The sequence below is a fragment of the Perissodus microlepis genome, chromosome 1 (genome assembly GCF_051167445.1).
Source record: "Perissodus microlepis isolate ML-2025 ecotype Zambia chromosome 1, ASM5116744v1, whole genome shotgun sequence".
In the NCBI taxonomy this organism is placed as follows: domain Eukaryota; kingdom Metazoa; phylum Chordata; class Actinopteri; order Cichliformes; family Cichlidae; genus Perissodus; species Perissodus microlepis.
Window position 1 is genome coordinate 9314652 of NC_140461.1, and position 25779 is coordinate 9340430.

The 25779-nt window shown below is 39.7% G+C and overlaps 1 protein-coding gene across 1 annotated transcript in view; it reads right to left on the reverse strand.

Annotated features, from left to right (window-relative positions):
- The window catches only part of tox3 (TOX high mobility group box family member 3), a 38080-nt gene extending 13222 nt beyond the window's left edge, over positions 1 to 24858 (reverse strand). Inside the window, exons 1-2 of the mRNA XM_084929195.1 lie at positions 24054 to 24858; positions 3493 to 3558 (exon numbers count right to left, since the gene is read on the reverse strand). Coding sequence (XP_084785321.1) covers positions 3493 to 3558; positions 24054 to 24155 — 168 coding nt within the window. The 5' untranslated portion in view covers positions 24156 to 24858. The remainder of the gene's footprint in view (positions 1 to 3492; positions 3559 to 24053) is intronic.
- Between the last annotated feature and the right edge of the window lie 921 nt (positions 24859 to 25779).

The following is a 25779-nucleotide window of genomic DNA, read 5'->3' on the forward strand; positions in this document are numbered from 1 at the left end:
AAGGCTCAGCAGAGCCAAGTGCCAAGCCAGATGCTGGCTTGGGAAGTGCAGGCATGTACATGTTAAGGGGTGGGCAAAGCAGAACACAACAGACAGAAAGAGAGAAGGATTGTGTGTGTGTGTGTTTCCATTGGCAGACACATGGTTCAGTGGTCTGAGGACAGACAAGGGCTTGTAACAGAGAGGCCTGATGTACCCAGCATGAGCATCCTAAGCAGGTGTGTGGGAAATCCCCCAGTTCTTAGAACCCATTGGAGGTGGATCAGCCCAAATTGTACCAAGAGAAATTCTCAACAGTTGTTATATTGTGCTGGGTCAATTTTCAGTGTAGGATCTATGTGATTTTAGATAATCAATCAATCACAGGAAAATTTACAAAAATGTCAAGCTTAACTCAAAGTCTTGTTGAACAGCATCCTAAATGCTTGCACTGACAATGCAAACAATTTAAATATCCCTTTTCCCATTTTTACTTGTGTCATAGTAAAAACACAAGTAAAAATGGTGCCATAGATAAACTTGTGTCATAGATAAACTTTAAAAAGTTAAGAGAAATGACAAATGTAACTTCAGTTTATTAACTTGAATTATGTTTCATTTTGTTGCACTTCACTTTAACAAAAATGTTTAGCTTATGTTGCTACAAGAGGAGCTCTGAGCAGAGCAAAAAGTAGAATGATACTAGAAAGTTGTGCATATCTAGGAACTATGACTTGATTCTCTTCACATGTGTTTTTATAGTTATTTTATTTTTGTCCAAATTACTTTGTCTAGTAAAGATATTCCATAGTTTAGGCAGAACCTGCTTGAATATCTTTTCTGAAATACGTGGAACTGAATGTTTCAGCATCAGTCCCCTTAGTTTCATAATAAATATATGTACCAAATCTCTTGGTAGCCCATGCTTTCCTTTTCATTTTCAAGATGTCACTGAAAGCCAAAAATGTCAACCTTATTATGGTGCTCAAGGACAAGTTATCCCCAAGAGTCCTGTTGCTAGCATGCAGTGGAAAAGAATGAAAGCACAAGACTTTAGTGCAAACACAAAATGTTGTCATAAACAGTATAACATTGGTTTATAGAGAATATATGAACTACAGAAATATAAAAGGGATGTGACTGGGATGGGAATCACTGAATTTTCCCTTCCAGTGGATTATCCCTGCGGTGCCTTGGAGCTCTTTCAATATCAGAACAAGAGGAAGAAAAAGCTTTTCAGGCAATATTTCCAGTCGTTCAATAAATGTAGTAATGCAATTCACGGATGTAATAACCAAGAGTTGTTAAAGGCAGCAGCATGCAATTACTGCATATAATAGGCCTCAGAATCAATAGAGGCTGGACTGAGGATCCAGTTTCAAATATCTAGACAGGCAGAGTGCAGCTACTCAAATGACAACATCAACCATGGCACCCCTAATCGGCACTATTTCAAATTTGGATCATTTGTAGTCCATTTCTACATATTTATAGTTCATTACATGATGCTAATTTGATTGGGAAAGTAAAGTGATACATCTGAGTGGAACACAATCTCAGTGTACAGTATCCTTTTCACTTAGGAAAGTAGTCGACCTTTCTCTCCTAGGATGTATGCTTTACCAGGCACACCAAGGTCATCTTATCTCATTCTCTAAGTGCATAAGGTAAATGATACAACAGCCATCCAAACAGCAATGCGAGTCTGTCGCTCTGAAGCAGAAGCAATCTCACACACTGTGTGCAGTTTTAAATATACAATATCCACTGTGTAAATAAAGAGTAGCTGGATGTAAACAGGTTTGCATTTTTTGCTTTAAGTCATTTGTGGTAAAGCAAAACATCTGTATATATAGTAGCTTTGAAGCAAGGAATAACCCATGCTTATTCTTACACATGAAAGAGTAGGCAAAGTATCCCTATGGCTCGATTTGAAAACAATAACTAACCAAACGTGTGGGCATAAATTTAACTTTGCCGTGTTTATCATGGAGCCTTCATAAAGGAGACTTCCTTTCTTCTCCTGTAGCCACAACACAAACCAGACACAATTGGTACATTTAACCAGTGCTACTGTACATATGGTGTGAAACCTCACAACTCAAAGTGGAAATCACTTTAATCTCACTTTAGCTCAGATTGCAACAAACAATACTTTGGACACTCTAAATCTTGACAAGAAAACCCTATGCTTAAGGCTTCTTCTTGCTCTTTCTTTCCTTCAAAGCACAATACCATCTGTGCCCTAACACTGGAAACAGTTGTTCCTTTTGATAAAATGCAAATGAGCTGGGCTGTTTTTATTAAGGAGTGCACCCCCAGCCCATTCCCCCCGCTTTCACTTACTGCCACAGTGGGCCCTCACAGCTGGGGGCTGAACGCTCTCCAAGCAGCCTGTGTCGGCATGGTCCCTGCTGCAGTGGGCCTCAGCAGCCCGTGGATACAGAGGATGCGCCCACTCAGCGTAAATGTGGGGGAAAATTAGACTTCTTCCATAATACTCTGCGGCTTTGTGAAGCAGCCACTTTATGAACATGAGGTCATGCGCTCCAGACACTTCTGTGTAGCTGCCCGAGTTTGAATGTCACAGTTGCATCCCTGCTGCCCAACTGACATGAATGAAAACAATACGGTTAACAATGACATCTATTTCAGTATTTTGGAGCTACTATGTAATGATGCTTTGCTTTGGGTTTTGAAGCCAGATCAATCTCCCCTGCTAAACTGGATGAGATTAGACAGTTTGAACCACAGAGGATGATGGGTATTTTTGGTGCACTTGTCTCTAATGACAGGGCAGCCGAGTGGGTGGAGGGGGAATAAAATGGATAAATTTAGCACACTGTTAGGACTGCTATGGCTCACAGAGTCCGTTATATACCTCCAGAAGAACAACTGCTCCCTTATTCTTTTCAATGCTACAGTATAGTACACAGTTTTTGCAGCAGCTCCTCAGCCAAAGATTGCTGGTGACATTTCACTTTCTGTAAGTGCCAGGAGATAGCACAGCTCAAAGAGTGACACAGCTATGGAGTTTGTTTATGCTTCTTTATTACATCTTTGAAAAGAGAAGGAAAACAGGTGTTTTTATCCTCAGCTTTCTGAGATATCACTTCATCTTACAGAGCATAGTTGAAGCAGTCACATCACATTAGCGTCCGCTCTCACAAGTTACAACCAAGCCTGAAGAGGTTTTAAGGAGAGGAGGAACAATTTGGATGGTAAAAATTTATTTCCTGATTGAGATGGCAAAATAGTCATTCATTTCCAGGAATATTTCCTATCAGATATGAAGCTTATTCTGACAGTTATTCATGGCACTTCTACCGTATCCCATTATTTTCAAAAAATTATTCAAAGGCCAAAAGCAGAGACTGCTTTATTCCATAACATGTATAAAAAGGTGTAAATTATCATTTTATTTAGTCATGTTTAAAAAAAAAAAAAAGACAAACAAAGACTCATTTTCACACCCAAATTTGTTTACATTCATGGAAAACAGAGTATACTTACATCCCCAGCAGCGAGCAGGGCACCATTCGCCTCAGCCATGTTCATGTAGTTGTTATTATTCTGGAACTGGAAATGAAAACAAAGAGAAAAAAAAACACAATCAGCCGAGTGGTGTCCAGATAACATCCAGTGTAAATCAACTCACTTCCCTCTCATAACCAACACCTGTCACTCAAACAGATTGTCATACATGGCTCTGAATATTTGCACACTGGGTTAACCCCTGTCTCTACATGCATAAGCACATTCTGCCACTCTGCCATTATTGTGACATGATGAGAGGCATTTGAGAGGCCCTGGCCAATTCAAACCAGGGTAATGAGAATCTGGTCCAGCTATTCAGCTCTTATGGGATAGCAATTAAGGATATGTTTGCATCACAAAGCCAAGTATCAAGATGCAGTGGCAGGTTATTAACTTAAAATAACCTATGGGAGAGGAGTGATACTGGGGGGAAATAAGGAGGTAGAGGGTGTTTTTATTATGGCTGCTGTACATTTTAGGTCAACGAGAACATTTGACTAAGTCCATGTTCATGAAGAAACTAATTTCCCCCTGATCCGTTACAAAAATATGTTTTCTACTTCAGCATTTACATATTAATAGATACAGTCTTTAGTGGTGAGTTAGAGCCATACTGTAAAGACACATTAGTGATTAAGGGAGCTGATAAGCTATCAAAACCCTGTACTTTGGAAAGAAATAACATGTTTTTACAACATCCCCCCGCCCCTACCAACCCACACATGGCCTGTTGGCAAAATGGCAGCCACTTCCTTTCTTCATAGACACAACCATGCTGACAGGTAGGAACAATGGGACATAGAATGAAGAATTATGGGCTAGCAGCTGGGCCCACGAGCACAATGCACCTCTCTGTGAGTGAGGAGAGCAAACCCCAGCCTACACAGCTCAGAGGAGAAAGAAACGCAGCACATTTGCGTCTTCATGAGAACGTTTTACCTGTTTTTAACAAAGCTCTGAAGTCATCTCTTTTGTATGTTTATTACAAAGTCACTCTCTTAAAACATCATGAGTGAAAAAACTAATAGACGGGGGGAGAGGGGAAGAGGGAACAGAAAGAGAGCGAGGCAGAGAGAAAAATGCTTCTTATCAGAGCAGAAGCCAAACAATAGTGGAAACAAATTAAGATCAGAGCAAACTGAGAAGTGCATTAATATATTTTCGAGCCCTTTGTGGTTTTCTTTCTATACTCTTTTTCTTCTGAGTGGTTAGTATGCGAATGTAATTACCGAAAGAACTGCTGCTAATCAACTGCGAATGGTATCCATTAATTAGTCTATGCCCTGGAGAGAGAGTTGAGAGTCAGCAGCAATGTTAACAGTGTTGCGCACCAATGAGAACAGGGAGCCACAAGCTCCACTAGCAGTTGCTGAAGCAGGTGGTTTGAGCCACCTAGGCTTCCAGTGCCATCTTACCTGGAGCTGTCCTACTAAACTATATCCGACTCAATTGAGTTTACATATTTGAACAAACGTATAAAGACACACACACACACACGAGCCTCTGCTGGAAAAGTAACTGTCAATTGCTGGCACTGCTTCGCTTCCCAGCTGTGTGGAACTTTGAGTCATGACATGGCTAGGTTATGTCAGCTACTCAGCTTGTAATTAACCTTATGCTGGGCTTATCTTGGAAGTGTTACTCCGTTCCCCTTCTTCTTTTAGATAATAAATTGAAGTCTCAAAGATATCCTTCTCTATTCAAGCACTAGAACATTGTTCTGATTGTGGGGGAGATACGGCTTCATGCAGGGCTGCTTCCGCCTCTTCTTGCCCTGTGCCTGAATGAAAGATTTTTTTTTTTATTTGTTTATTTTAAATAGGGGGGGCACCAGTTGCTCTCCAATGCAAATATTTGCCTGAGAATTTAGAGGGAAAAAATTCACAGTGAAAAAGAAGGAACTTTGATTTTTACTTAGTTGCCTTGAAATAAAGAAAAATAATTTGCCCTAGATTCCATGCAAACTTCCTGCTCTCATTAATAGCCATTTTCAACTCAATTACTTGTTAATTGTTACACCATTTCGTAACGCAGAAAACACAAAAAAAGTGAAAAAAGTGTGAGTGTTTGTGTGTTTGTCCAATAAAACAAATATCACACAAAGGCATCCCTGAATTGTAAACTGTAAAACAAAGATATTGATCCAAATCACTTCAGCTTCATTACAGAAAACATGATCAAGTCAAGTCCATGTGCCAATTAGCAGTGTTAAACTCCCTGGGCTCTGTCTCTCTGACTCATGTTTTACTGTGTTTCCAGGCCCCTTTAAGAGCAGTTCAGAATCTCCTCAGAGAACTGTGCCTAACATCCCAAGAAATGTCCCCAGTTACCAGTATCAATCTTCACCATTAAAAGCTGTACCATGTCGGGCCGGAGGCCTCGACGGACAAGCAGAGCAGGGAGTGGAGATTGTTATTTTTATTCCCAATTCATTTCTGGGGTAGGGGCCATTTTGGGCCCATGTTTGCGGCATTGCCGATTGAGTCAAATGCCAGATTAAATTAAGTGTGATTGGAGGGACCGCGCAGTTGACGGTAAGGGACCGTGCTAAAATGGGTCAGTGTAGACAATGAAGGCCCTGTAATTAAAATGATGTGACGAGCTAGAGGAGAGCTGTGGCTGCCATGTGAAGAGTCAAACAACTGTGTGCCTGTCCATATGCAGACCTAAATGAAAAGTTTGGGAAATCTGAAGGATGGGATCACTTGATTTTTGGAAGATAAAGGCTCCTAAAATACAACAAAATGGCTGTAAATGTCTAGCACTACAGTCACAGCCCAGACAGGTTTGCTACTTGCAAGAAACCAGGCTCCTCAGTCTTCCCAGTTCCAAAAAAGTCAGTAATGTACTTGGGCTTTGCTTCTTTCAGCGGTGGGGAATCACGAGGAAGCCATAGAAAATGGTGCTTTAAAATAGCTTTGGGGTAGAAGGCTTTTACTAACAGAGTGAATTCACAGATAAAGGTGCTCTGTAATATGAACTGTGCTAAGAGTCAGACATGGCTACACGGCAGCATAAAATGCTGGGTTCCCAGTGTTTTTATTTCGCCTTCTGCACCACCAGCACATTTCTTCAATAACTGTTTAACAGGAGAGAATTAAGAGCTTACATGGACCCTGATCCTGAAGTGAAAAGACTCCAATGTCTGAATAATCACAGGCATTTAGAAAAGCCAAGCAACCTTGCAGCAAATAGGAATACGTGTGAATTTCTAGATTTTTCTACAAATGCAAAGTATTGCTTTTCTTATTCGTCTTCTGACTAGATTTCAGAGATTTTTTTTTTTTTTTTTTTTTTTAAAATCGCAGTGAATGTTTCAGTTATTCATTATCAGAGCCAGTAGTACCAATCAAAATTTAAACATGTTTTTTTTCCTGACTAAAGCCAGTGTAATTTTGCTTGATTTTTTTCCAGCTATCTTTTAAATCCCACTGCAAGAACATTTGTATGAAAGAATGTCCAGTGGGAAATAAGGTGTTTTACAGCTATTACAGCAAACAAAATTATTTCAACCTCAGGGTGAACACAATATTGCACCAACATGACCCCCTCTCACTCCCAATATGATGGAGTAACCACACAGATCCTATCAGTAAACATGAACTGGACAACGAAGAATCCACAGAATACAAGCCTGAAGAGCCTTTGATAGCACAGCTGCCTTCTCTTCATGCATACAAATGAAATGTGCATATGTTTTAGTGCAAACATCAAATATTGCTTTATCAATGGCAATTAAATGATAAAGCATGACTGGGAAAATCCAAGGTGACAGTTTTCACCAGAAAAGGGAGAAACATAAAAGAGTGTTTTCTTTTATTTTCAAATCAGCTTCAAAAGACTGCTACTTGGTTTTACTGTACAATCATAAAGTTATAATATCATAGCTGTCTGTCAGCAGGTAACCAAATTGGACACATTCTTGCTCCGTACTGAAAACCGCCAAACTAATTCAATCAAGAGCCTGGGCTTTTCCAGAAGCAAATCAACTGCTGACAAACGATTTTACAGTTCAGCTTGAGCTCAGTAATCACAGCCTAGCATGTGTTCTCTGGAACATGACACTTGTGCTAATATGTTCTCCAGTGGTCTCCATAAAAGACAGTGAAAACACCACAGTTAAAACGCAATCTTCACTCCCAAGTATCCCACTGTAATTTTCGATGTATTATTTTATGCAATTTCCTTTAAGGCCCTGCCCATAACAAGGTTTAGCTAACTCTCACACTGAGTGCAGGAGGCTGGAGATTCAAAAGAGCAGCACTGTTTCCTTCCCTGCAATACTGGTCGGACTGTGTTGTAGCCTCTGGGAAAGTTATCTTGCAGAGGTACTCCTCACCAAATACATGCTCATTTACAACCCAATTCAGCATAAACACTCTGCAGCTGCGTCTCTGGTGATCACAAGGCCTATTCATGCACAGCAGGCCACTGTGCATGCAGAGGCAAGCTGACATATATAGATATATTTCCTCCTATGTGTGCAGCAGTCAATTTGTAAAGCAACTCCACAACACAGCATGTCCACACAGTCAGCTAGCAAGCTGTGTTCTGATCTGCGGGCCGAATCGATTGGTAATTCAGTTTAAAGCTAAAATCATTACTCCCCCCAGCCCAGCACTGTCTTCCACTATTAAGACTGCTAGTCCTTAACTACATAAGGTAGCATTGAGGGGAAGTTCATTGAAAGCATCTCAGTCTTCCTTTGCCTCTCAGTGGTAGTACCCCTACAACAGTGCAGAGAAGCTGGTGTGAGAAAAAGTGGGATCTGAACTAAGCTGATGACAGTGTTGTTCAGGCTGTGTGGTGATTACCCTCCCTTCACACCACACAGACCACTATAGTCTCAGCTAGAGGTATCACAGCTTGCTTTACTTTAGTAAACACTGACCTGGAGGAACAGTTTTCAACCCCTGCACAGATATCAAACCTCTCACAAAAAGACTGTTTCCTGCCCACAGAATGGTAGGGATTCTGCTCCGACGGTGAGACACGTTTATTTAGCATTCGATCAGAGAAGGTTAAACAGGGATCTTTAACTTTTGGACCGTGTAATCATTAAAGTCTCTAAAATAAGAAACTTTAGGGCATCACAGATGGGGTTGTTATAAGCAAACCCAAAAGCAGAGCCTCTGTTCTTTAAATTACTCCAAACGGCAAAGGAACACTATAATTCCGTCACAGCGCATAAAAATAAGTTTGCATGTCCAACCAAAATGACAAGCTTAACTATCAAAATAAAGGAAAAAGTTACAAGTGATTTCACAGCTCAGCAAATATATATTATATTTTTTCAAGCTTCCCAGTCATTATGGCTGTGTTAAAAGACAGTAAAAGGCGAACTATAGTTTGTGTATTCAGCATGTTCCTTTGGGCAAAATTTATATTCAGCGCAGACACGGTGTATGAGAGCGATAACACGGAGACACAAAAAGACCAGAGTGAAACAGCATTTGTAAAGTCAGGCAGAAAAGTTGTCAATGACTAAAAGTAAACATCTGGAATATACTGCATCTGTTTATTTTTATTTTTTTATTTTTTTTAAGAACACATTTGACCTCAACCACATTTTATAATGGCTAACAGATCAAGTGACAATGTGAATTACCGATTTCATATTGAAATTTACATTTTTCCAAATAAAATACCTGCTACTAAATACAGATTCCACAAAAAGACTTTACAATGTGTTTGTCGTTCACCTATTCTCTCTCTCCCTCTCTCTTAGACACACGAACAACAAATCAAAGGCAGTGCAGCTGCCATGCATACCTACTATTAGAAGGAACTGGGTGCTCAGTGTCCTGCACTTGGGCATGTAAGGAGACCAAGGATCAAATCTCCAACCCTGCAATTAGTGGACAATCCACTCTACCTTGAATTATGGGCTCACTAAATTAATAGGATTTGGTAACCGCTATGCTAAGAGTACAGTGCTTTATTAGATAGTAGATCTGTCAGGTTGTATTTATGCACAGTTGCTTTGAGATGTCAGGCATCAGGGGCATCAACACATCTTTAGGAGGTAATGTAAAATAATTATAGAAAATGTCATCTCAGTTTAGTGTGTTAGGATGCTTACATTTGCTAATGAGTACTATACACATAGTTGTCACGGCTAATAGAAATGGGATCAGAAATGGGTCATAAAACAAAGGAAAATCTGGTGCAAAACTGTTGTTACCATTGGGAATCATGAATCTATGGATGTATGTAGGATACAAAATTTAACAGTACTCCGTCCCGCATCCTGTTGAGCTAATCTAGTCTGGACTAAAGGGTAGACTGACTAAAATGGCCAATGTTAGAGCAGCAATGCCTACATGACTAAAATTAGTCCTTGTTACTCTTATTTTATATTATAAACGTAGCCAGTCGCTTTAAAATATAAACTTCTAAGACTTCTGCTTTCTTGTGTAAATGTGGACTTTTAAGTGTAATTTACAGTAAATGTAGCTGGACTAATTTAATAGCATAGTTGCTGCTAATATCACTTCACTAGTTACACAGTAGACCTAAAAGCACACAGAGGTTCTCCATGGCTACTGTTTTCTCTGAGGCCTAAGACTTGCAAATGTTGCCAAAACAAAGATGGTCTCAGGATTTGTCATAATGGACCAATAGCCTGAGCTCAGCAGCCTCAATAGTATGCAGGTCAACATCCAACATCCCATTTTTTCCCTGGCTGTTGAGTCTGCTATGTACTCTCAAGAGCAAATCCTAAAAGAAAGCGCGAGCTAAATGGGGTTCCATCTTTGATTTGGCGGGGTGCAAAGCCATTGGCCCACAGCCACAAAGGAGCTTAGGCAATGGAGAGGGCCTCAGAAACATGGTGTTGCTTTCTCACAATTGCTGCTGTTGCATGGACACACGGCTCTTGAGGAAGTAACATGAGAGAGGCTTGTCTTGTTGGTGTTGTCTTGCTTTTACTCCTAAGCCATGTCTCAAGGCTGTTTACTTTCAGCAGCTTTGATGCAACTCCAACTCAAGATGGTATCAGGGTGTGGATTTTAACCTAAGCTTGTCCTGTTCTGCTTGCCATTCTTCTACTTCAGAGCACAAGGGTGCTATCAGGTTAAAGAAGCTAATAGTATTTTTTTTTTTTAATGGTCAAATGTCAAAAAAGTAGAAGAACAGCTTTGTGCCAGTGGAAACAGGTTTGCTTCTGATGGCACTAATGGTTGTACTTTTTCCCTGATTTGTCAAATGGCTTTGTCACTAGGACTTCACATAAAGATCCACTGAAAGCTGCAGGGAGTGGAGCACGGACACTTTCCCCCCCCCCCTTTTTTTTTTAATTCCCTGTGTGCTGTTACTGACTAATACAATCATTATGAATGGCTCTGGGAATGTGCACAGTCAAGAGCTTTTAGTGCTGGACTCAAAACAATCCTCTATTTCTTATCTGCTAATGTTGGATATAAAATGATGTAAAAGCCTAAAGTGGTGAGAGCATTAACATCAAACTATTCAGTCCATTAAAAGCCTAATGTATTCTATAGCGTGTTTTTGAGCAATGTTATCAAGTAATTAGCCCAGTTTAACAGTATTTAAAGCTATCAAATATAAAATCTATTTGTTTCTTTTGAGAAATGTTTACAAAAGGCATTAACAGCAAATAGTAAACTGGAGGGTTAGTCCCATTTTTCATCATAATTCTCAAGCCCATTAAAATCTTCATGTATGCAACCTGTGTCTTTTCTGTTATTCTTAGCAGAAGACCAGTATGCACAAACCAGCCAGTTGTTCAATCTCTATAAATCTGAAAAGCACAAACTGCTGAGCAGTGACTCGTATATCAGTCTATTATATACTACAGGGCTGACTGTATTAAACAAATGGCTAGGCCTGCAGCTGGAAAAGAGAGGCAATATAGAGAGAGCAGAGGTTATTGTCTAATTTAAATCTTGGCTGCTTTCCCAGAACTGTACCACATTCCAATTTGTGGCTGTGTTGCTTGGCGCTACTGACAGAGGTCCGGCTGCAAATACTCTCGGGCTCCTCTCCAGAAATGCGTCTCCAAACTGACAATCAACAAGTTGGCAGAGATTAACGGAATGATGGGAGCAAATTAGGTAAAATAATGAAAATGCACGAATATAGATGCCGTGCTCTGTTATTTTCTTCCACCTGTGGTTGCAATAATGTATCTATAATCATTAAGACTTGATGTGCAACAACACAGGCTCATAAAGAAAGCCAGTACATTGCTTCTGTAATGTCTTTGAGTTCCATAATGAAATAGCAGCTGGAAAAGACATCTGTGAACACATAGTAGTTACAGAATGGTTGAGTGAGCTCTTAGAAGCAATTAGCTGTTTCAAGCATTTTCTCCTTGGCATACTATTGTCCGTTCATCTGCTAGATTGACAGCACACCAGGACATCATTAGCAAACCTGACAGCTGTTGAGTCGCAGACATTGTTTTTCTTGTGACAGCCACCATCAGGCTAAGTGCTTCACCAGTGTTTTTAACAGTATTTAAACTCAAAATGTCACTTTAACATTTCCTACTTCAAAAGCAGCGTGAGATTAAGATACCAGCTTTGAATAATTACAAACACTAAGCCTCAACTTTGATTCCGTATCATTGCACTGACATTTAAAAAGATTCGGAACAAAGACACATTACACATCTTTTAGTCATAATGCAAAAATTATTCCTCTCCTCGGTGTGAAAAGACAGGTTGGAGATCAAAGGCGTATGAAAAACCTAGAGGTCTGCTTTGTGTGGAAGTGGCATTTTTTTATTTTTAATTTTTAAATGGAGAACATAAGTTAGGAAAGTGTTTACACATTTTTTTTAAACAAAAACTAATGCAAAAGCATTTGTTTAATAAGACTTGTCAGTCTGTGGCCAATCAAAAGCAACCATATCTGGACTTAATTTCCCTAACAATGGTATCACACAAGAGAAAATAATCATATACATTATACCTGTAAAAATCCTCCCTGTACAGGTTTGCTTATTTTCTGCTTTGACAACAACTCCCTTTGAGCTATTTTTATCTAATTTCAGTGCAGGCGGCTAAGGGGAAAAAAAGGGGGGTCACTGACATTTTCTGTATTTGAGCCTTGCCCTCTATTTTAGGACCATGCTGAGTTCTTCCACTAAAATAAATGACAGCACAACAATCTACTCTGAACTCGCACCTTTCCGCGCACATGTTCTCCCATCACTCTTCATTTATCTTCATTAGGTTTGTTTGACCCATCACCAATCCTCTGCCAGTGTAAATATAAACACTACAGTCCGTAGAGATCATCTCTATGTGTGATATCTTGCAGAGGTGAAGAGCAGCTAAATGTAAATGGCCGACATGTATGTGAAAATGTTTCTCCACCCACTCTGGAGTAGTCGTGTAACAAACCTTGAAAGATAAATTCCACCGATCCAATTAATCAATATATAAACAAAGCCTGTAATGAGAAAAATCAGTTATTTCAACAGGGGGCGCCATGCTGTAAACTACCGACTACAGGTTTAAGCAGGAGTGCGGAACAGAAATCCCACTGTCAACTTGTCATCGGCTAATTTACCTGGAGCCAGAGGGGGAGATTCACTGGACACATAGGGAGAGTTAATCTCTTCATTCATCTTTCGCTAAAGAGATCGACCCAATTAGCTTGCCACATTGACTGACAGCCCTTGTGTCTGCTTTTCTCCCTTGACTTTTCCCTTCCTTTTTAAAAAAAAAAAGAAAAGAAAAAAATCAGGAGTTATGCAGTTTATGCTGGCCCCAGCTGAAGGCTGTGAAAATTATTCGAGAGTACTGTACAACAGTGAAATAATCATGATGGCTTTATTCAAATATGTCGAGTCTGAAATATTCACCACTACAATTTGCTGTGACTGATTAGCCAATGGAAGGGCTGCTTGGGGATAGCTCTCCAGAGCTCTGTAATTGAGCGGATTTGACTTGGGAGAGTTTTCTTCTCCTGATAACTACACATTCCCTTTTGAAATGTACTTTTCCTTTTTTAGCCTTTCCTGGGAGCCAGTGAACATCAGAGTTATAACGCTTGCAGAAACAGCATGTATGTAGGACAGTTTATATTCTGATCGTCATCTGTTTAAAATGTGACTCCACATTGTGTGGATTTAATCATTTCCCACTGTATCACTGGTTGAAGGGCAGAGAGTGCAGAAACATCAGATCTGTAACCTCAAAGATCAGGGACAACAATAGCCTGAAGGTCTGCCACTGTGACCATCCATTTGACATAAATCTCTATGTTCCAATACAGATATTGTAGTGACTATTTCCCAAGTGCACCTTTATATTCTGCAGTTGGTTTATACGTGTGAGGACTCGCAAACCAAAATCAGGAATAGGAAACAGTGCGCAGAAAGAAAGAACATCAAATGTGTAACAATGAGCCGTTTCATTTTAATTCTGTATGCATAATTATAACATTAATATGTCAATCCTGATTTTGTCCGGTTCTGGAGACAAGGCTACATTTACAAATATCTGTGTGCCAAAACGTACTGAAAACAGCTTTCTTCTTTCACATTAAATCTCATTTATTTTCTACAAGGGGAAAAAAGAAAAAGATGTTGTTATTCTTTTTCAAAAACACACCACTAATGCTCTGGGGCATGGTTTGTCATTGTTATTCAGTGCTCGCTCACCTACACTTAAAACATGATCCTTCTGGATTTTAATTAAGCACCAAGGTACCTCCCAGGGGGTTCTGGCTTGGCAAAGGAAACTACTTTGATTTATGTACTACTTTGTTGTTCCTGCTTGAAGCTTGCATGTTATGAGAGACTGTGGTGATGAATGAAAGAACTGGACAATTATTCTTATTTGTTAATTAGTTCCTGTTGGGATTCCAACACTAAAAGATGAACACATCGTTGTCCTTTCACCTGTCAACGGCTATGTTAGGACTGACTAAACCGAGTATCACGCTACAAGCTGGGTGCATGTTCGTACATGTTTGATTGAAATTGAATGTTAAATCAACTAAAGCTGTTAGGAATTTGCCTGATTGTCAAGCATGCCAGCAGAATAATGCAGCAATTTACATGCATCCCACTCTACCCACCCCACCCACACAGCAGAAAATGGTACAAATCAGCAAAAATACTTATTTGCAGAACCCGATGCAATGCTATTTCAACAGCAACACTATTCAAACAGAATTTACTGGCTGTTAAACAAGCAATTAACAACAGCTCGAGAACATTTAGTAGAAGTGCCAATTACTGATAAACCTCTCAGACTTGGGGATATAGGAGAATTTGACACCATAGTCTTATGCATTAATGCACAAGGCAAAACAGTAAACCCATAAAATATTAACAGCCGCATTCAAATCAAAGTGGGAGCTGACGACAAATCTCTCGGTGTCACTTGAAAGGGAAGTTGGCCAGGCACCTCAGTGACACAAGGATGGTTTAAGAGGAAGACCTTGTGCAAGCTCTGCTCTCCTGGATGCATATCAGAAGCTAATGGAGTCTCAAAACTACAGGGGTGCTGCGGGATTGCCACGATTAGCTCGTGGAACTGCTGAAGGTCACCACTGCTGAGCTGAGCAGCCACAAGCCTTCATAAAACCATGCAGCGTATCATTATTTTCAAAGTGTTTCATTATGGACGGTTAACCTTGGCTAACTCCAACCTAACACTTTAATCAGATGCCTGTAATGCTTTTGAAACATTGTAATCATTCAGTTTCTCTTCTTGTTTATCAGCGGGGGAGAAAAATAATATTGGAACTCCTTAAAAAAATGTTTTCCAAGGTTGTGCAGGTATTTGAAAAGTTACACTATTGAGTCAGAACCACCACAGATTAGAAACTCGATCAGTTTCCTTGGAAGGAATGTCATTTAAATGAATTGTCAGTGGCTGTCCGCAGGAGGAAAGCCCTGGCCAATGTAAAGGCCTCACAGACCTTGATCTTGTTTCTACTTCTGCCATCCCACACTACGACCACATGCGAGAGCTCACAAGCCAGCAGAAACATACATGCACATGACAGTAAACAAGGACATGCTGTGAATGAGCCTCAATTTCACCTCAGAAATATCAGAAGTTGACTCAAGAATTTCATGGCCTCCATTCATAATCCCGCAATTGAGGTTTCTGGAGAATGGACCTTTATTATGTGGTTGGAGCTTTTACTGAGGCTGTGTCCATTGTTCCTTTTTATTGTGGAACTGAATAAAAACTAGATAGATTCATGAATACTGCATGATTTTCATCAAATAGAAAATCTCTTGGAAGAACTCTCAAAGCAGTGTTATTTCAGTAACATGTTGAGAGCTGTTTATTCAAATGAGGACAGCTGATGGGCAATTATAACCAAAAGAATAATGTCAGACGGAAGACAAGAGGGTTTTTTTCCTATTTTGTTTTTTTAAATGCTGAATATTTTTAATTTGCGTTCCCCACAGGATTTACTCCTGACAAATAGAGATTAAAATCTTTCTGGATTTATGGAAGCCATAAAAAAAGCTGTTGGTTGAGGGCGAGGAAAAGATTATCATCTTAGATCAATATTGAAAAAGTTCAGTGTGCCGTGTCTCATTCTTCAGGTCGGGTCTGCGCAGAAATAAAGAGTGATGGCAAAACAGGCAGCTGAAATACAAGTTATTGTTGTTGAATTCCTGTGGCCTTGTTAAAGAAAATGGATACAAAGACATTTCTGACAAACCAAGGTATGAAAGACATATTAAAGGGCAAACATTTAAGAAGAGCCGTTTCACTCCCCTTAGGGACTAAAAAGAAAAAGACAATCCTCGAGCAATCAGCGCTGTGTAATGAGAGCTTGATTCACTGCAACTGAATAACGATGACAAAAAAACCCCACAGTAGTCATATCAGAGGATTCCTCTCAGTCTTAAGTATGTTTATAGAAGATTGAATCAAGCTGCTGCAGGTTGAGATAGCAGATTTTTAACTCTGGGGACTATTAAAACTCTTGTTTAAGGGGTAACGCAGGTCTGTAGGCAGCAGTATTCCTGCTATGGTAGTTATTACATGAAAAGAAAATATCATCTAACTGACTCACACTTTGTTTGAGACATCGTGTAAACAGGGGACAAAACGGTAATCAACGTTATACATTTTACCAGAAAGTGTCAAATACATCTAATTTTTAATTTTTAAAGGAGTGCTTTCATCGTTTCCTGCATGATAAACAGGTTTTCTTTCAAGTTAGTCTTCCTTTAACTCTGATGCAGTTCTGCTTGAAAACATGCTATCCATTTCGCCATTCAAACAAAAGTTTTATTTACCTACATTATTTAAGCTCTTTGTCCAACGGGTCTAAGGGATATTTGCACACCTGCTACTATTGTCAGTCCTTTTAGTGCAACCTGGTAACAAGCTGCATTATGGGAATGTGTGATGTAGGAGGGGGGCAGCAGAAAAAAGGGAGGATTAATCACACTGTGTAACAAGTAATACTACACACCTGCAGCTCATAGCCCTGTAATGAGAGAGAAATTCACACTCAACCTGATATATGAACAAAGGTTGGGATCATGAATTATAATATCTATGACGAGGCTGGTTTCGTTTTAACAGTTAAAGCAAACTGAAGCATATAACAAATTCAACCCCCAACCAGCGTTTATCCTTTTCAGTAAAATATCTCAATTTTGAATAGTTTTTAGTATTTATCTAACTCAAAGGTCATTTAGATGCAGAAATTAGGAAAAGCTGAACGAATAAAGTCTAAATGTGAAAACAGAAGCAATAAATTCAACCTGCACTGCTAAGAAAATATTACCCATAACTGTATGAGACATCCATCAGTGGCCTGTGCGCCTGACAAAGAGCCAAAGGCTTAAGTCAAGCAAGTCAAGTTAAAAGGAAAACTGCAGAATGTTTTGATACAGTCTGTGAGCCCATTAAGAGAATTGGACATTAGATCTATGAAACATGGAATGGCTGCCTCTCTGGAAAGCTTTAAAAAATGAATGCGTCTTAACAGCGAGGCTAACCACTAAAGGGACACAACACTTATTGAATCAGCCAACCAGAAGTGATTGACTGATCCTTTTGAAACTGCTTAATTCATGGTTAAAAACTGTTTTCTGGAGCACAGGGGGTTCTTCTTCCTCCTTTTAATAAGTCAGCAAGGTTGAAGCTGTCAAAAATGTAGTGAGCCAAAACCAGATTAAAACAGTTGATCATAGTGGAAAAATCTCTCTTAAGGGGCTCTGTCTTGAACAGAAATGGGCACAGCATTGACTCATTCAATAGAACTTCTGAAGGTTAATGATATCTTTGGCCTTACATAACTTAAAGGTGCATTACACTAGAAGAGGTTGGTGTTGTTTAAGAATTGTACACAACAACATGTATGCAAGGAACCATGCTATTGGTAACATATGCTAACACAAAACCTCTTAGTTAATCCTTCTTTTCAAAAACCGTTTACCATTTCATTGATTTCCTGTCATATGATCAACAAGAATCATAGACACCATTCAATAAAAAATATGATCTTGTAGTGCTGTACCTCGGGATTACAGACTACAATCCCATGAGGATTTGGGTGAGTGCTACTTTGCGCTTCAGGCAACCTCTGCAATGACACAGACACCTTTGACATAACCTCACAACCATTAATTTTTCCACACTGTCAATCATTTAACTTATTGTTTTGAAACTAAAAAAATCGTACATATTGCGTACCTCCTCATGTCACAGCTTAACAAACCTCTTGTACGCCAACTCTGTTTGGTATTTGAGTAAACTCTCAGTCTTATCTTAAGACATCAAACCCTAAAGCTAAATCTTAACCCCCTCACTGACCTGGACAATGTCATCTTTTCCACTTTTATAGGGAACTCTGTGGTCTAGATCAGCGGTCCCCAACCTTTTTTGCGCCACGGACCGGTTTATGCCCGACATTATTTTCACGGACCGGCCTTTAAGGTGTCGCGGATAAATACAACAAAATAAAACTAGTACCGGTACCGAAAAACAGAAGATTTATTCATAACACACGTGAAAAGACCCAGGAAAACCGAGTTAAAGATAAAAACGATAACAAAATAACGCTGAAAACCGATAAAAACCCTGAGCCTCAACTCTCGCGGCCCGGTACCAAACGACTCACGGACCGGTACCGGTCCGAGGCCCAGGGGTTGGGGACCGCTGGTCTAAATGAGTTCCATCTTTTGGTGTATCTCTGAGTTATGGGTGCTTTTTAAGTGAGCTCAGCTCATGCTAATGCTTTGCCATACAACTTCAACATATGTTTTAATGAAGTCAGCAGTGAAATTATTACTGTCATTTTTCATTTGGTCTTTAATGATGCATTAACTAATTAGATATTTGAGAAAAGTCATAACACGGCTCCACATGTAACTAAGAACTTAAAGATCTAAATGATGTTAATTTACATTTTTTAAAGCTATCCAAATGAGAACAAGTGTTGATTTATCCAGAAAGTCCTTAAAACACTGAAAAGAAAAACAACAACTCTTCTGTAATAACTTACCATAATATTTTGTTATGATTCATGATTTGAACGGTGTAGTAATGTTGTTTACATGACAACACTGTGCATCTGTTCTCTTTATACCACTGGAAGAGATGTTTTTGAAACAGCCACATAGCTACACATAGTCAAAAGGGAGAATTTTTTGTCATTTTATTAAGCAGGGCGAGGACAGATAACAGTGGAGTGGATCCATGAGGTGAAACTGTACGCACAAGGAAAGCCTACAGCATAAAGACACTCCATATGCAAGCATGATTTCTTTTTTGCTTTTAATGTGGTTTCCCCTATTTTTCATTGGACATGAGATTACATCAAGGCCAAATCAGCACAGCAAGATGGTTCTTGTCTATAGAATGGTGCCTTATGGTTTGCAAATCCACCAGTTGGGAAATAACTTCATAGTGTGAGGTCTGCCTAAATGAACCACGCTGAGTAATGCACAAGGAGATGCAATGAAGTGGATTTATGAGCAGTGATGGCAAGATTACAGAAGGTCTTTACGAGTGCTGATCTGGGTAATGGTCTATGTCTGTTGAAGATTTCAGAGCTGGAGGATTTGTCACATCCACCTCATAAACAAAGTGGACAACCTGATGTTATGTTTTCCACTCTGTTGGATCAGATTGTCATACAGTTGCAGAATGCTTGTGGGATCAAAGCAACAACCATTAATGTTGCTCAGAAGAAATGGCATGCAGAAAATGGAGCTGGGCATTTACAAAATACGTGTAGTGCTGTCTGCCACATATAGCAGTCATTCTTACAGACAGGAGCTCCAAGTGCAGAGTGCGTCTTCGTGTAGAACAAACTAAAAATAACACTCTCTTGTCTCACTGGGAAAATTAGGTGTTTAATAAATCTGCTGAACTACATCTCCTGACAAGCTACAATTAAAGGACTCAGCAAAACACATCAGCTATTCACTTCTTGGACATTTAAACATTTAACATGCACCTTGGAGTCATATCTATCAAGTGTTGAGTTTGACAAAGCAGACAGCCTCCCTGCCCCTCCCCAAGACACACACACACGGCATTACCGCACACACACATTTAAAGTTGTGTTTGGATATGTTTAGAATGTGTGTGATGAAATGGCACCAGCTGTGTACACTGGAGAGATGCACAAGACCCCCTGGTTAAGGGAGTTAACCCCTTCCCTCCCGCTGGAGCTTAAGTGACAGCAGAGACAAAAGAAACCTGACGTACTATGCTTTGGACAAAAGAGGTTATTGCCCAGGGGTTAGCTAATGTGAAGCTACATTAATTCACTTCCTCCAGACCTTAAAATCTGTGTTGTTCCTGGTTTCCTTACATATGCATGTGTCAGTAGAGCTCATATAAACTAAGTAGTTCATGGCCTACGGCCCATTTCCCCCGCTCAGTAAAATCCTTTAAGAAGTGCATCATTTTGGGTCTTGAAGAACTTTCTAATCAGGGAATAACAGCAGAGCTAGTCTGTCATATTATAGCTTATGGGTGATAAAATACAAAGCCGACAATAAACAAATTATCCAGAGTCCTTTATCAATATGTGGTCGAAAAACAAAAAAATAAAGCATGTGTAGCTAAAGAGGATTTGTCATCAAGATCATTTCTCAGAAAAGACTTATTATGCTGCACATAAGGCTGTAATCCTTAACAACGGAGTCCAAGTTGATTTGGCACTACCTGTTGTTAATAGTCTGTGGTTTCATGCAACAGCAAACACAGCATGTGCATCTAAAAATCAGTGTACAGTGCAACCGCCAAACTATTAACCCTGTCTTAATCAGTAATCAGTTTGTTACCTTTGCAAGTTAATTGGTTGGTGAAACATGTCTATAGTTTGGATTTTTTTTTCCAGACACAGTCAGCAAATATGATTTTTGAATATATAAATTGTTAAAATGCTGACAACATTATTAAAAAAAAAAAAAAAGCCTAGTCACAAATTTCTAAGATGTTTAATTATAGTTTGCCCTTTCCTTTTAAAATGCTTCATTAAGCACAACTGTTGTATGTCTCTTAACAGCACTACACAGCAACACAGCAGAGATCCTGCAAGACTCCCCCCCCTTCTGTAGCTTTTGTCATGTACAAAGGCTATGGAATCTCATAGCAATGTGTTTATCTACATCCCTCTGCTATACTGCCATTAAAATACTCCAATGTATGGTCAATTCTCAACTGCAATGAATTATAATGTCTCAGTGGTGCTGGTATTAGTTTTCCAAATAAACCTTCAGTGTTAGCACCAGTGCAGGTGAGGAGTTTGTATTAACATCTGTTGGTGATTTCTTGGCGCCTGGAGGTAATGAAGGCCCACATTAAATGGATACTGTATCTGAAACATTATTAAACCTTTAGGAAAAAAAGACCAGATGGCAATAAATATGGCTATAACAGAGGGTCTCTTTCAAGAAACCATTAAAGTCAATCACATTTGACTTTAACAAATACCAAAACTAGTTAAATCCAAACAGCTCTTTGTCTTTGGTTTATGTTGTGCCTGACTGAGGAGCTTGCCTAGAGAAAACAAGCAGCCTTAACCATGTTGCATCACTGAAATCTCTTTGAATAATAAATAAGTGCATATATATGTACGAGCTCACACACAGACTTAAAGTTTATCAAACTTCAAAAGGGAACTTTTATAAATTTTACCGACTACAACCAGGTGTTCTTAGAAGAATTCAAAGAGCCAGGAAAACCAATAGTCATTATCAGATAAATTGAAAACAACGCTACCTGAAGTAACAACCAATCAGTAAAAGTAGGAGCCTTGGTGTTTTTGCCCTTGAGCATACCTGTTCCGTGTTCACCCTCGAGTCAAGGTAGTTTAAGAGAAATAGACCCCACTGTGACAGCCTCGTCACTCACCCTGCACACGCTGTAGTCAATGTTTATAACCCACAGAAATAAGCCTTTACAATTTCAGTTTCAATAGAGAAACCGTGTTTAATTTTTCCAAACTGCAACAAGGGAATTTTTCTCACAAAATAGATTTTATATGAGAATTATTCAGCTTTGTGAAGTTGTGGCATGTTTCTCTTCAGCACCTTCATCTCTGTGCCAAAAAAAGGGAAAGAAATGGCAGCTTCATTAGTCATGACTGCAGCACCTAATTAAGTTTGTGCCACTCGTTTGGATTTTTCTGTAAATTTAAAAGAATCTCTGATGTTTGAAAGTGCCTCTGGGCCCTTCTGTCTCTCTTGTCATTAAAATTGAACATTTCCTGCGCCAGCATTTTGAGTGGGTATTGCCTGTTTTCAAATCAAAACTGTAAATCTAGTGAAAGTTTGGCTGCTCGCAAAAGGTGCTGTGACAGCTTATAAATAGATTAAAGAAGTAATGCTTCAGCTCTGTGACTTGTAAGCATGCCACATCTTTTAGATGACTAACCGCTCTGCATTGTGCTACCTTTCAGCAAGCTGATTCAAATAAATTGGAGGCTTATTTGAAAGATGCATGCAAAAGAGCCTATTTGTTCACAGTGGAAAGGCATTGTAATTAGCATGAAATGCATGCTTTGTACTCTCTCTCTCTTCCTCTTTCCAATGTAACTGGTAGAGATACTGGATAAGCACCTTCTCACCACCCTCTCTCTCACTCTATGCCTCCTTTTGCATTGTGGCCAATTACTGTTACAGATGGAAAATTTCACTTGACCCGGGGATTTTATGAGCAGGAATAAAATCGCACTTCAACTTTTACAACAATTCAAAGCAATGTGGTTAAAGTTTCTTGAGGCTGATGAAGACATGATGAAATTGGGCACATATGACAACTTGGCCAAATGACAAAGAGCTGATGAAACACTGAGACAAACCTGGTAACTGTTTTAAGCAGCATCAGATTGCAAACAGAGCTGCATTACGGGGCTGAATAATTTGAGAGGGGGGTAGTGTGTCGTGTCTGAGTGTGCGTGTGTGTCTGTGTGTTTGGGGTGGTGGTGGTGGGGAGGGGGGGGGGGGTATTATTGTTTAAACTTCATAAAAAACTGTTATTTTTGACTGCCACAATGATGTTCTCTCCTGCTGTTATACAAGAGAGTCAAGTTAGTGACTGATCACAGGCCTAACAGTGCGAGTGTTACATCACTGACAAAACATTACAAATCATCAACTGTGTTTTACATAACCTCATAAGCTCTAGTTGCAAGAGTTATTAAACTTCAGCTTTGTTCTTATTCACAGCTCGGACACGGTGGCGTTTGTATACAAATACGAGGAAGCGAACAGATCAACATGTAAACAATGCAAATACATCATGCAACCTGGCAGTGGGAAGATAAAACTGTAGTGCACAGTATGACAGTCAAGAGTTTAACTGATGCCATGGGTAAGATAAGTGCACAAAACGGCGCAGCGCTGACAATGAATAGATTCATACGGAACAGATACTGAGCTGTCCATTCCTCTTTCTGCTTGTGCATGCTTTTTTCCCCTGAAATGTTAATGAGGAATATGATACTTGGAGCTCATTCTAAGAACTTCTTGCAAATGCAGTGAACAACATGAACTGAAGGCGGTTTGAAAATGAGGTTAAATACACAGTAGTTAACCAAAAGACCAACAACCATTTCTTTATCGTGTTGTCATTTTATTTAACTGCATGACGTGGACGGTCATGAAGAAGAGCAGGTACCTGACAGCCTACATCTTTTTTTTTTTTAAATCACATTTGAACTGTAATGACGGGATGTTGAGAAACACGGAACCCTAAAGGCAACAGCGCCCATGACTGTGGAGCACATCAGTCTGGTGAGAGTTTAGCAGTGCGACGAGGTAGGTTTGAGCTGGACAAAAAGTAACACTGTGCCGCTACACTTGTCCTGTGCTCCCGTTTCCTTTCCTAATGAACAACAACAAAGTTTGCGGCAAGAGAGGAAAGTACTGATTAGGCGGAAAGAGAACTCTGATTCAAGGAAGGAGGAAGTGAGTAAGGGGAATTCTAATTAAATCAACTTAATATCGGTCAGAGTTTCAATAATTAAGCTAAAAACAGTGCACTAGTGGTTCCAGTCCCAACGTGATCGCACAACAAAAAACAACACTACGGCGCGAAACGGGAAGGATTTCTCACCTTATTGAAGTTGTAGTAGCCCAAACAGTGGGCAAAATCCAGGTTTGGTGGATCTCCCGGAATAGAATTTCCACCGGCAGTCGGATAAAATCTTACATCCATGGTGTGTGACGGAGCCGCGCAGCTGTAGTTGTAGCCTGCTCTGCACGGAGCTCAATTTGTTTCTGCCGTTTACAATCCAAGCGCACAGACAGATGGAGAAAGAAAGGCGGCGAAACTGACCCAAGCTTTGTTGGGTTAAACGAGATATTACGGTAAGAGAAAGGGGGGACAGGTAAAGTTTGGATATTCCTCTTTTTACACCTTACACCAGTCGCTTCATTTCTGTGGAAATCCACATGAACGCTGGACTGAGCCCAGGAAGCTGTCCCTCAAAGAGCAGCAGACGCTGTGTGCCCATGCATTTACACACAGCTGCTGCTGTATACAAAGAAGCCACGAGACCGGCGAGTGAGCGTGGGTCCACCTCCTTTTTCCTCCTTCAGACGCAGAGAGGGGGAAGGAAAGGGAAAAATGAAAACTCTAGGAAAGTGGTAATAAATACCACGAAGTAAAGTCCGCGCGTCAGGATAGCGCTCAAAAATGTGCCCGTGTCCTCCGCCGTGTTTCGCAGAAGTTTATTTTTCCAACTTGTAAAACTAGTTGGTGAAGCAGTTTGAGGAAGGAGCAACTAGGTGGCCGCTCGAGCCCATCTGCTAAACACAGGTTTTGTACAACAAGCTGAACAACACTCCACAGATGGTGCAATTAGTGAATGTGATGTACTACACTGAGTATCTCCGTTCAGCCTTCGGCTCTGCCTGTCGTAGTGATGAACAAGGCAAAATGTGTGAACAAGCCAGCCACTCCCCAAACACACTAAGCCACTCCCATGAAAACACTGCATTTAAGTCCATGTGACATGTTGGCATATGATAATTAATCATAATTATGAGTCTGTATGTGTATATTTTCTTAGCATACCTTTTTATGCCCTTTTAAACGGTGACTTTCATAATGAATGGCAGGTTACATCCAAATGTAATTTTACATCTTACTCTGTTTTTACTCTGCCAAAGCCAACAGGTACGATAGCTCCTGCAGTTTTTCTCCCGTTTGTTTTTCCTTAATTCTGCGAATTTTAACCTTCAGTTTAGTTTTTCACTATGAAGCTTTTACAATCCACGGTGATTTTCCTCCCACTGCTACTGTATTTCATGTTAATGCATATTTTATACACGTTTCTGTCTGTGGCAGTTTGTCACATATGTTTTCAGAACTGACTGAAGTGTTTTTGATTTTCAAGTCATATTGGTACTGGTCACAGGGCACCGAACAATATACATAAGTAGACAAAAATGATACACCAGGTCGACATTAATCCATAGTTCAATGATTGAAGAAAACTTTACCTTTCCTAAGCTGGAAGCTTGCAAAAAGAGATGAAAAAATATAATCAAAATATACTTTTTTCTGGTTGGTAACCTCTACACAAAATATTATAGCAATAGCAGAAGGTTCTGTGGATTCAAAACATTTAACAAGGTTTTAAATAGGGCTAAACTGTTCAACACCATATATGAACTTCAATAGCTTTACTTTAGACAAGTAAAGATCTTAAAACTGGTTAGTATTATGGTATAAACAACTTGAAAAAGAAAAAGGCAAAACAACTACAGATTTATCCCAAACAATCAGAAAACTGCTTTTTGCTGTCAGTAGTGAAGTGTCTTTTATGGTTAAATTC